The sequence below is a fragment of the Rhinolophus sinicus genome, chromosome 11 (assembly GCF_057876585.1).
Source record: "Rhinolophus sinicus isolate RSI-liver-muscle chromosome 11, RSI-T2T, whole genome shotgun sequence".
Classification (NCBI taxonomy): Eukaryota; Metazoa; Chordata; class Mammalia; order Chiroptera; family Rhinolophidae; genus Rhinolophus; species Rhinolophus sinicus.
Window position 1 is genome coordinate 22,842,693 of NC_142511.1, and position 12,494 is coordinate 22,855,186.

Sequence of the window (12,494 nt, forward strand, 5' to 3'; positions counted from 1 at the left end):
AGGACAACAACTTGACTTGAAAAAAAAAAGTCCTGAAGTACACACTGTTCCCCAATAAAGTTCTGTTCGCTTTCCCCAATAAAATCTTTAAAAAAAAAAAAAAATAGGTAAACAGGTTTTGCAACCATGTCTGTTAGACTTTTTTATTGGGGAATATTGGGGACCAGTGTGTTTTTCCAGGACCCAACAACTCCAAGTCAAGTCGTTTTTTTCAGTCTAGTTGTGGAGGGCGCAGCTCACTGGCCCATATGGGAATTGAACCGGTGACCTTGGTGTTATGAGCTCTGTGCTCAAACCAACTGAGCCAACCGGCTATCTCGGAAGTCCATTTTTTAAATATGAGAAGTTCAACGATATGAAATAATATTTCTTACTAGTTAACTACTTAGCTTCAAGCACTAAAATCACTATAATAAAGTCCCAGGGAGAAGTCTTTCCATTCTTTCCATTTACAGGATGCTAAATTTGTAGAAATAGTAGTACTAAATATATACTAAATACTAACTACAGTATTTTTCTTTGTTTGCTTGTATCACTAACCTCTAGTATTTTCTTTCTTGGAGAATTTCAGAAACGTGGCTTTGAGGAAAAATAAGGCAAAATTATGATATGGGGACAAGTCTTTCATAGTTGCACAGTATATCTCTAATCCAGTTTTATATAACAGCCCAACTTAGAACTTTCATTATATTTGTTAGTTACATTTCTTCTAGGAACGAGCTTCTTTGTGGACTTTTAGAATGTCTCCTCAATGTAATTGGTATCTAGCCTAAATTTTTCCTTGTTGTAGTCATTTGGTTTTATTTTTCTTTCCCAAGTGTCAGGAATGGTTGAAAATAAATATAGCTTTTATTGCCATTTGTATTAAGTGCCTTATATGTTTCTTCCCTCACACCATATTATATTGATTTTTCTCTTGGTCTTTACTTGATAGTTCAGCTTTTACTTGACTTTGATGTAATGGGACTCGAGGATTAATGGTTTCTATAAACTCAAGAACTAGACAAAATAATATAATTCTTTATCATTGTCAAAGACTTGTGAATTAAATGCTTATTTGTCATAAAAACATTTATATAGAGCAGTCACATGTTTCAGAATTACAGTGTTTCTTGGATCGGTTGCTTAGTAAAGAAATATGTTTAGTTTTCTCTTAATTTAGTAATCTTGGGTTCAGTAGTTTGTCATTTGAGTGTGGTCTACATTATGGGAAATACCAAAAGAGATTTAGAAGACCTGCTGTTAGAGAAAAGAAAGCTATGAAAGCAGTTTTTATGTATGAGAGTTTCTTTTTTCATTTGTCAGAATTTCTCATGGAATATAAAATTTTAGCACTGAAGAGGAGTACCAAATGATTTGCCTGAGATCATAAAACTAATTACAAAGATGAGACACTAGAACCCAGAGTCCCAAGTTACGATTTGTGAGGACATAAAATGTGCATCTTTGTGACTTTAAAAATTGTTTCATAAAACTTGGAAATTTCTCCCTATTTCACTTTGTGGTGATTTTGATCTCACTTTATTTTCTCTGTGATACAGGACAGGCCAATGTGCTCATGTTTCTGATATATAGAAATACTTAATCGATTTATTTTCATTTTGCTTTAGATAAATTTTCAGGCATATTTTAATTTATATGACTGAATTCCAATTTCCTTTAATAATTTAGATTTTTTTTTGCATCTGTATTTGGTGCTCTCCATTTATTTGCCTACTTTACCACCATTGAGACATTATATAATTGTAGTAGTTTTATATTCTGCCTCTAACAAAGAATTTTTTTCTTACGAACTAGGCCTTATCCACAGGTGAGAAATTTTCAGACTATGTTGAGATACCTTCTTTTTTCCCTTGGGATCTTTGGAAGCAGTGGTTTCCCAAAGTAGATAAAATTGTGCTGATTCACCAGCATCCCTGTAAAATAGAGAAATAATGGAGGCAACTTTACTTCTCAGCATCTGTCTGAATATTTTATGTATAAAGGACGTTTTCTTCAGTGTTCTGCTCCAGTCAGATACCAGAGGTCTACATTCACTTAGATTTTGATCTGATAACTTTTAAACATTTTACTCCTTCCCCTTATAGTGAGGACTCAGAAGAAAAAGATGTGAAGACCAAGAAAGATGATTCTCACTCAGCAGGTAATAAACAATTTTTAATGTAATAGGTATAATTCTCAATTTATTCATTGGACACTTTGATAAGCAGTTTTATAGTAATTCCTGGCGCTGTTGTAAATACTGGCATTACACAGATGTTCCCATCTTTGAAGAGCTTATAGTGATTCTAAATCCTGGTGGTTTATGACAGTCATCCAGGGGTTTTTTTGACATACTTATGCTCCTTCCCACTCCAGGATTTCTGATTCAGTAGGTCTAGGTGGGATGTTGGGGCTTTGTTTGTTTTCGTTTTTTTTTTTTTTAAGTATTTACAGATTATTCTTATGCATGGTCAAGATTGAAAACCATTTATATGAACATATAAAAGGCATGAAACTAAATAGAATAATAAGAACATATATAATGCTAAGTGAAATAGAGGCATAAAAAGAGGGGAGTGATCAACTCTGGGTTGAAAAGCAAACAAAGGTTAGTTTCAGTCCTACTCTTTTTTTAGCTGGGAAGTAATCGTTTGAAACAGTAGCTACAGGGAACACTTTTGTCTGCAAGAATTTTAATTTAAAAGAATTGATGAGTATACTCCATGGCCAAAGAAAATATTAAATCTTGATTACTTATTGTTGGCATTTATTATTACTCTTTTAAATTGAACCCTTCTAAGAATTGAGAGTTTATTCCATATTGCTCCCAACCACTTTAGTTTTGACCTACAGTCCCCTGCATTTGCCTTCCTGGATCTCCCTTTAAAAGTGTACTGCTATTTAGCTGATATGTGGAGGGTAGACAGAGTTCCACTGAATGCGCTCCACTGGGCTGTTTTGCTTTCATTCCTTTTCAAGTCTGCCACCTGACTGTCGAAATCAGAAAAATAAATTGTATTAACCTTTTGTACTGTCTAGTGATGGTACAATAATATAATGTGCAGTTTTATTCATCTGCCTCATGCACTTTAATTTGAATCTCTTGCATTTATTAGTTTATTGAGCATTTCTCAAGAGAAACAACTCTGCACTAGCACTAAGCATAGCTCCTACCAGCTAGGTTTAATTTTGAGTTTACCAAGTCAGCTTTTATTCCCTGTGTCTATTTGTCTCTAGATGAGGTTTTTGGCAGTGAAAGGGATGCTTGAACACGGACCAGTGCAAGACTTCTAGGACTACAATGCTTCCAGAACAGAAACAGCTAAACTTGAACAGAATAAGGGAGTCTCACGTCCAGGCAAAGGGCTGTAGGTAGAGACCAACACAAGTAGACCTTGATCTAGATAGAGCCAGTAGGCCGGCAGCCTCCCCTTTGACCAGATTTATTCACAAACACAACTCTGTTGAATTTTTTTTAAAATTGACAAACTATAGTATATGAAAGTAATTTTTATAAACTTGTATTACAATCTAATTGATTTAAATATGTGCTTTAAAGATTTCCCTCAATCCCCTCTAAATTAAAATGACCACACGTCACTCATTGAAAAGGATAGTTTTGTCTAATTTTAAGATCTACAGATGTTTTGTATCTTAGAATAAATACAACTGGAAGATAGTCTTCCCCTCTTCTATTTAAAAATACTTAACTTCAGTTTCTAAAAGCTGTGAACATATATTTAAATGTAATTGAGAATTTTAGGGCAAAGCAATGATATAAGTTTAAAGTGTGTTACGGAAGGCATGTGTTCACACCTAAATTTGCTTTATTATTATTTAAAACTACATGCCTACGTTATTTTACATGTAATAGTGGGGTACGTAATCTTATTCAAGTTTATTCTTTAAATTTTAGCTCCTCTTTTGTAGGAATTGTAAAGGATAGACTTTATCCTTTTTTAATGAAATAAAGTTGCCGGTTATATCCCATACTGGCTTTTCTAGTTAGCTGTGAAATAAAACTCTTGGATCATTGCATCATAACTTTGATATTGCAGAGGACAGTGAAGATGAAAAAGAAGATCATAAAAATGTGCGCCAACAACGGCAGGCAGCGTCTAAAGCAGCTTCTAAACAGAGAGAGATGCTCATGGAAGATGTGGGCAGTGAAGAAGAACAAGAGGAAGAGGATGAGGCACCATTCCAGGAGAGTACGTAGAGTTGGCTTGTTACTTTGGTCATGATTGTAGGTTGTGACCTCGATTATTTTGGCATTTTTGTGGATGCTAAATGTTACAAACGATCCCTTAAATTACTCACTGTTAGAAGAGATGACAGTTAGTTTTTGTTCTTTTTTCTTTTTGATTTTTTTTTATTGGGGAAGGGGAACAGGACTTTATTGGGGAACAGGACTTTATTGGGGAACAGTGTGTACGTCCAGGACTTTTTTCCAAGTCAAGTTGTTGTCCTTTCAATCTTAGTTGTGGAGGGTGCCGTTCAGCTTCAAGTTGTTCAGTCTTAGTTGTGGAGGGCGCAGTTCAGCTCCAGGTCCAGTTGCCATTACTAGTTGCAGGGGGCGCAGCCCACCATTCCTTGCGGGAGTCGAACCAGTAACCTTGTGGTTGAGAGGACGCACTCCAACCAACTGAGCCATCTGGGAGGCAGCTCAGCTCAAGGTGCCATGTTCAATCTTAGTTGCAGGGGACAGAGCCCACCATCCCTTGCGGTACTCGAGGAATTGAACTGGCAACCTTGTGGTTGAGAGCCCACTGGCCCATGTGGGAATTGAACCGGCAGCCTTCGGAGTTAGGAGCATGGAGCTCTAACTGCCTCAGCCACCGGGCCGGCCCAGAGATGACAGTTTTGATATCTGTTGATATTTTAAAAGGTTCAAAGATTCTCTTGATTACGCTGCCCATCATTTGTACTCAAATACTTAATGAACAATTGTTAGAGTAAGAGTTACATGGTCATTGCTATGATTAAGATTTGTATTTTAGCCTGGTGGAAAATGATGTAGACCTCCTTTCCTGACAAAAAAGTGTTAATAACAGAATTTAGATGTTTCACAGGTTACTCGATTAATTAGTTACATGTATTACTGTTTTACATGTAGTTTTCTTGTTTCATTTATTCATAGTTGGGCCAAACACACCAACTCAGTTTTGTTTCATTTCCCTGGTCTCACCAGTACAATATGGAAATGATAACAACTACCAAAAGTCGTTTGATGGCTTCAGTTGTTATTCAGATTAAATTCTGTCTCTTCCTGTTTTCAAGCTTCTCTTCAAACAAGTCAGTCATATAACCTTCATGTGCATGCTAGACCCATTTTACAGGTGGGGCCAGTGACAGCTCCAACCAAATTGGTAGCACAGCTACAGATAGAATCCAAGAGGGTTTGACTCCCAGCTCCCATCCTCCAGTCATTCTGTGCACTCTCTCCTTTTGTTCACTTGGAAGGATGTATTCATTAAGTTGGACGTTGAAATTCTTCTTTCCTCTCAGAAGATTCCGGCAGCGATGAAGATTTTCTAATGGAAGATGACGATGATAGTGACTATGGCAGTTCAAAAAAGAAAAACAAAAAGATGGTTAAGAAGTCCAAACCTGAGAGAAAAGAAAAGAAAATGCCCAAACCCAGGCTAAAGGCTACAGGTGAATTGAAATTAAATTACTGCTTTAAAAAATTTCAAAAACCAATAAACTTTCTCTACAGAAATTCTTCATTAGTGCTTGGCATTGGCCACATAGTTGATCAAGAATAAACTAATTCTGAAAGGATCCTCTCTTCTACACCTGGAAACATCATCTATTTAGTAATAAGGACCTTAGCCCGACTACGAGCCTGCTGGCTTAGCACTGCTCTTGTACGTAAGCAAGATTTAGGAAGGACCTAAGCGTGTTAGGCAAGGTGTTAGAAACACTGCGTCAACGTAGCCATTACTGCCCTTTTTTCCCCACCAAGATCCCAATCCTAGCAGCTAGTGAAGACTTGAAATTGTGGGAACGCATACCTACGTAATACATTTAAGTTCTATGTTCTGATCCCTACATCATCCTCTGTGCTAGCAGAACAAAACCACACTTGACGACGTGCATTCATTTTCCTTGAGCCCTTGTGGTTTCTGTCAGATAGTTTCTTAGAGCTAAGTTTGTCATTAAATCAGACAGCTCTATTTGCTTTTTTTTATTCTGGCAAATAAAACTGGTGATTTTTAAACCTTTTATTCATCACTTTTATTGGGAGTCCTGGAACTATCAAAAGTTATTTGATGGCTTCCGTTTCTACTCAGATTGTCATATCCTTTCTTCTTCTTGACCCACTTTTTAAACATAAACAACTTTTTAAGTTTCACAAGCCACTAAGAATGATCAGTTTCTGTAGCATCCTGTTGCTTTATTATAAGGATTACTGCTAACAACATTACAATGCTGGTCAAAGGTGACTGGAAACCATGTCCACCATGATTTTTTAGTAAGTTTTGGGTGTTGTCTTTATAGATTTTATTCTTACAGATTGGTTGGGATGGGGCGGGGCGGGGGTTGTAGCTGATTTTTATTAAAGACATTTTCTTCTCTTCCCTTCTCCACATTGGTACTTTTCTTCTCTTAGTGACGCCAAGTCCTGTGAAAGGCAAAGGGAGAGTGGGCCGCCCCACAGCTTCAAAGGCCTCAAAGGAAAAGACTCCTTCTCCCAAAGAAGAAGACGAGGAACCAGAAAGCCCTCCAGAAAAGAAAACATGTGCAAGCCCTCCACCTGAGAAGTCCGGAGATGAAGGGTCCGAAGATGAAGCCCCATCTGGGGAGGATTAAAAGTGATGGTGGTTTGGGGAGAGATTTTATTAAAAAAAGAGGGGGGAAAAAGGAAAAAAAGAAAACCTACTTAAGATAGAACATGGTTTTGGCTATGGCTTGACTCATGGGCTTTCAGTGCTTTTTTTCCTTTTGTTAAAAGTAACATTTTCTCTCTCTTTTTTTAAGGAAACCATTGTATGTTTAATTTACCTTTTTGTCTATTAGTCTTCTCTTTGCCACCACCCTCTCTCCCCCCCCTTCCCAATGAAAGCCATGTCAAATTAATCACTGGATTGACTGCTTCATCTTTTTATTTTTAATGGAAGGTATACCACAGTTGTAAAACAGTAAGATTTGAGATGAACACTATGGAAATGTTGCTTTTTGCTAAATGGTAGCAAGTTGAGCAGTAATCAAAAAACATAGAAGGGTTTTAGTTTAAAATGATTGTTTCTTTCTCTACTTGGACTTTTTAAAAAAAATCAGTTGTCATCTAATACAAGTTTATATATCTATATACGCAAATATAGATGTCTAAAAAAAATCATGACTAAACTTCCACTGATGGGGCAGGTAGGAAAAGATGCATTCTGAATTGTTACCAGAAGTATCCATATTTTTTACCGTGGGGGCAGAACAGGGAATGGGGTTACCTGACCTTGTTTGAGGGTGTGGTTTTGGGGGTATTTTTTCCATCACTTGTTATCTCGGAGACTCAGAGCCAGTGGCCCTTTTCTCCTGCTACATTCTTTAAGGAACTTAAAAAAGAAAAAAAACAAGGGCCGCCAAAACTTAAATCACTCTTGATTTCCTATTTCATTCTCTAATGATTCATGTTTTAAAATATATATGTATCTTGTTTCTTGGATAAAATTTTACCAAGGGTCAAAAAATAACCCTAGGATTTAAATGGCAAGAACTATACATCACAGTGGATGTCTTCTCAAACTGACAATGTTTAGGTTTTAAGCAAATAAAGTACCAGTTAATGTGAAACTCATTCACAAAAGACTTGAGATGTTTCCTTTATAAAAACAATTGAAATTCTTTTATGCCATAAAATGTGCATTAAGATCGCATGAACCATGCTCAGTTCTTATTGGGAATAGAACGTTTTTCCTGTTCATATATGCATCTGCCCATTTCCTTATAGCAGCATGGGATGGATGCAGTGCGTCTCTCGGCTTCCTGCTACTGAGTAGGACCCCGCTGCACACCGTCCCCTGGTGCCTACCAGCCCTGCTATAGGACATGCCTTCTCCTGGCCCTGGCTCCATTACTTCACATCCTGTGCTTGATAGGAGTGTGTTAAATGCTGCTTCCACACTATTCAGTTTGCTTTTGTCTTTTTACTGGTGCCCCTGCTTACTGCTCATGTTGCTTAAAGCGGGAGTTGAAGGGGCCCAGCAGGGCTAGAGAAAGCATACATTCAGGAGGCCTATGTGCAGTTGGTAACAGACTTTACATGCCTTATGAGAGCAGTCGGCTTAGATCTGTAAGTGTGATTCTCCATATTCTGTTACCATGAACTTCTGGAAGCAAAGGATAGGGGCCATCGTGTGCTAAGAAGTTGAAAAATTAGTGCAGTTTAACCTGCCTTTATCTAGATTTGCTTCCTGGATATCTTAATGTGTGTGGTTTACTTTCTTTTAATTACAGCATTTTTTTTTTTTCAGACAACATGGCTTTCTTGCAGATGTTCCTAGAACAAAAGGTTATTTAAGGAATATTTTTACTCTGATTTTTAAGACACTTTAAGGAATACTCTTACTCTGTTATTTAAAATAAAAAACACCCAGAAGCAGAGAGTCATTTCACTGTTGCACTATGTGTTAAAGAATGAATTTGAAGATTTTAGTACTTGGCCAAAAATGCAAAGCTTGAACATAAGTAGCAGTTGGATTGTTATCTTTCATGATGGTTAACTTTATCGTTGTGAACTCGGTAATGAGGGTGTTTGCTTTAGTGGGTTTGTTCAGGTATCCAATTTTAACAAGGTTTGTGTTCATATAGTAAGATCTATCAGTGTGTCCACCATGCACTTCTATTTTTAGGGGTTTATAACTTTAAGTCTTACATTCCTAGTAACATTTGGGCTTTTGTGAATATTGCAGGGAAGGGGTCTTTTAAAACTTTAGCTTCGGTACTCTATGTAACACAGTCTCTTTAATATAGTAATCTGCACTAACAACTCTGATCCGCGCACATTCTGTAGAGGCCATCTCGTCTTCTGGGTTACTTGTGTGCATTTGGTTGGGCTTTTTGTTTGGGGTCCCTTTTTAAAAAATTAATTCATGGGATTGAAAAATGTGTTATATATTTCTATTAGACTGGACAAAAGAATCTATGTCCCCAAGTGAGACAGGTTCTGAATGACCTTTGTTTTCTCCACTTTGTATTGATGATTTCAAACACTCTGGTCTTCCCCTCAAATCATGCATGCAAATAGGAGGGCCGCTGTGGTGTCTCAACTGGAAACAGGTGCTCACCAGTCAGGCTTGATCGTGATGTCAGGACAGCTTCCAAGCTATAAACTGCTACGGCGGCATCGGCAGCGTCCTTGCCAACTCCCTCCTTTTCTCTAGTGTGCCTCTGGTGAAATGGCAATAGCGTTCACTGTCGTGTTTTGCAGTGCTCAGGAAATGGGACATGAACTTGGATGGTTCTTGTTGGTGTTGAGTGAATTCTCTGTGTTAGCTCTATTAGGTTTACCTCGGAACATGGATTTCAGCAGCTATGCTGACTGACACTACGTGCTAGTTCTTAAGATTTTTTTTTCCCTAGACTTCCCAACACACACAACTAGACATAGTAAGTTACTAGGGTAGCTTACATCTTATTAAATCTATTATTCTTATTAAATCTATCTGTAACTTGCTGCTGCTTTTAGCCCTCCCCACCACAGATTGGAATAAATGGAGTGGGCCCAAAGGATACGTTTTAATTTCAGTAATGGTACATTTGTCTTTCCTAAAAACATCTCTCCCTTTCATTTCTTCACTCGCTACTGAGTCCATAAAGGAAAATGAATGGGTGTGTCCTCCTTAGGGAGGTAAAGAGTGAACATCTTTTAATCTGGAAGAATAGTTGATTTCCCATGAAGGAGCTTTGATACTGATCTTTCTGTCACGATAACTGGCTTGCCCTAGGTTCAATCCTCAATTCAACACTTATTCTTGGTACTGGTTCAAATAGCATTTTCTTGTAAGTAACTAGTAGTCAGGAGTAGAATTTGAAGTTACCATCCAGTAAAGTTTTTGCCACTCTTAGGGATAGTCTGCTAAACAGAACTGGATACTTTGAAAAAATATGTTTTTTAGCCGTGACCATTCAAATAACAAGTAGATTTTAGAGGACTGGTTGGGGAAACGGGATAGTGCTTTTCTTTAAGCAAACCAGTTTAGGAGATGCTTTGAGAGTGGGAGAAAGGCAGGCGCAGAAGTTAATGCCTGGAGCAACAGGGAAAGCTTTCTGACAGCTCTGGTGGCCGTTGTCGCTGCTGCAAAGAATGGGAGTGTCTGTGTCACCAGTAGCTGCACTGAGCAGCAGAAACTCGTCCCAGTTTGGAAAGGAGGAAACCTGGGAGCTGGTCTTTCCCGCTTCTGACTTAGACACTTAAACTGAACCAGTAATGCACATTTCCTGCCACAGGACAGGAAGTCTGACAAGCCGGTTGCTCTTCAGGTTAAAAAATTGTCCTTTTTTCTGTGCTTGGAGCTGTATTTGGAAAGGGAATTAGTTTCTCGTGTGAATATTTGGACATCGAACTGGAGCCAAATTTCAATCTGCAACCCATTTTCCCTTTCTCTTGGGATAAACTTGTTGCAAAGTGACTCTTTGAATCCCAAGGCCCTAAGCTACACCTTTTTTTCAAAACCTAATTCACAAAATTTCACAGTGGTGCTGACTGTGTATTAACCACTATCGGGAAAAGTCCCATAAAACCTGCCTGTTGCCATGCCAATGGAGTGACTGAACTGGTGACATCTGTTTGAGCATGCTTTGTGTGGCTGGTGGAATGCCACCATTGTGCATACACTTTGTACATCAGGGGTGAAGGGAGGGTTTTCTAGATTTATGGGGGGAGAGTAAAATTGGGATTTTTTTTTCCTTTTTCAATGGGGTGTAGGGGTATAGTTCTCAGCTTATGCCCTAAATAACATGTATAAAACCCCCTGAAGTATCGCGTGGGTGTGTGTGAGAGAGTGTGTGTATATGTCTGGCAAACCTTTGTCTTCTGGAAATTAGTGAATTCTTTTTCCTCCAGAAGTATTTGTTACCAGATTTGTAAATAAGAGCTCTACTTAGTTTTGTTTACCATAAACATGTTGCAGCAAACCTTATACACCTAGTTCCTGGATTTAAGGAAAGACTTGCCAGGTTAAGCAGCAGCCAGGTTCTCAATAATTGCTTGCCTTGATTCAGACTTCATTTTGCCAGCTCTAAGATTCCCAGTCTTCCTTAATTTTAGTCCTTAATCTTACGTTGTGAGCAGGAAGTGTGAAAGAGGAACCTGCTCACATGTGTTTAATGATAAGTCCACGAGCTGAGACCAGGGCATCCTCTTCTTAATACTGCAATGTTGCTAAGATACGTGATCATACACCAGAGGGTTGGGCATTCTTGCAATACCTTAACAGTGCTGAATCTGCAGCGTGGTACTAAGGAAGATGAAGTTTGAATGTAACCACTTTATTTAAAAAGTTTTAATTTAAATGAAATGGGATCGAAGTGAACATGATTTTGTTGACCATGTTCGTGAACTATAGATGCAACATGCATTGGTAGACTTGTGTGGTGGTCTTTTGTGATACTTAATTTTTACATATCCCAGTCTGTATGTATCTGCATAGACAAAGAAAAAACAACCCCTGCTTTCTTTTATTGAAGGGTTTCCAGGACTGCGTGTCTGCTCCTGAGCTCTGTTTTAAGTATGTGTATCCTTTGCTTGTATTTTGTATTAAAAAATAAGAAAAATGAACCCTTTATTGTTGAGCATGTTGGCATTGTCCCCTTTATTTTTCTTTTTTTTTTCTCTTTTTGGGACATATGAAACAAGTTATTCTTTTTCTGTATCTTTTTTTTTCTTTTGTAAACTTTTTTTGTTTTGTTTTGTTTAAAAATGGCTTTATAAAAGGGCTTTTATAACCCAGCTGTGTGCTCTGTGTACTTCTTGTAACACTCCCACTCAAATACACCGACCTATAGAGCTGATCGCCTTGGCCTGGCAGCTCCCCAGGCCGACCTGACTTTGCGGTGGGGTTTGGGGGAGGGCACTGCTTCCTGAAAGAATTCTTTAGAAGCTAACAGTGACCATCACTCTTTTTGGTAACAAAGAAAGCATGTCGTGTCAAAAGTCAAAGGGAGTAATTAATACTTCACAGAGTCTGGATTCAAGAGGCAGATTCACTAACTTGATTCGTCAAGGAAGAATTGACGGTGGTGCGTGAGGGTTCACATCCAAGATTATGAAGTGTGGAGGGCAAAGTTCTTTAAACACTCATAATATAGGATAATATTTATACTCAACACATTAGCATTCAATTTCAAATACCCATAAAAACTACACTGTCTTTGCAATTTTAGAGTTAAATATTCTTAAGTGGTGGAAATGCTACAAGATCCCTCATTTAGAATTGGGCTGATGATGTAGCTTGTAGGGCTTTTTTCAACCTGCCCCTTGTTTATGTTCTTGCCTTGTCATGCAAATATTT

General features: G+C 38.0%; 1 protein-coding gene across 3 annotated transcripts in view; it reads left to right on the top strand.

Annotated features, from left to right (window-relative positions):
* NUCKS1 (nuclear casein kinase and cyclin dependent kinase substrate 1) overlaps positions 1-11,932 on the top strand; it is a 32,287-nt gene extending 20,355 nt beyond the window's left edge. For 2 of the 3 annotated variants that reach the window (XM_074322358.2, XM_088801724.1), the window contains 4 exons: positions 2,088-2,143; positions 4,041-4,193; positions 5,491-5,640; positions 6,599-11,932. In XM_074322358.2, the coding sequence (XP_074178459.1) occupies positions 2,088-2,143; positions 4,041-4,193; positions 5,491-5,640; positions 6,599-6,798 (559 nt within the window). In that variant the 3' untranslated portion in view covers positions 6,799-11,932. The remainder of the gene's footprint in view (positions 1-2,087; positions 2,144-4,040; positions 4,194-5,490; positions 5,641-6,598) is intronic. The other variant, XM_074322359.2, reaches the window with a different exon arrangement.
* Positions 11,933-12,494: the final 562 nt, after the last annotated feature.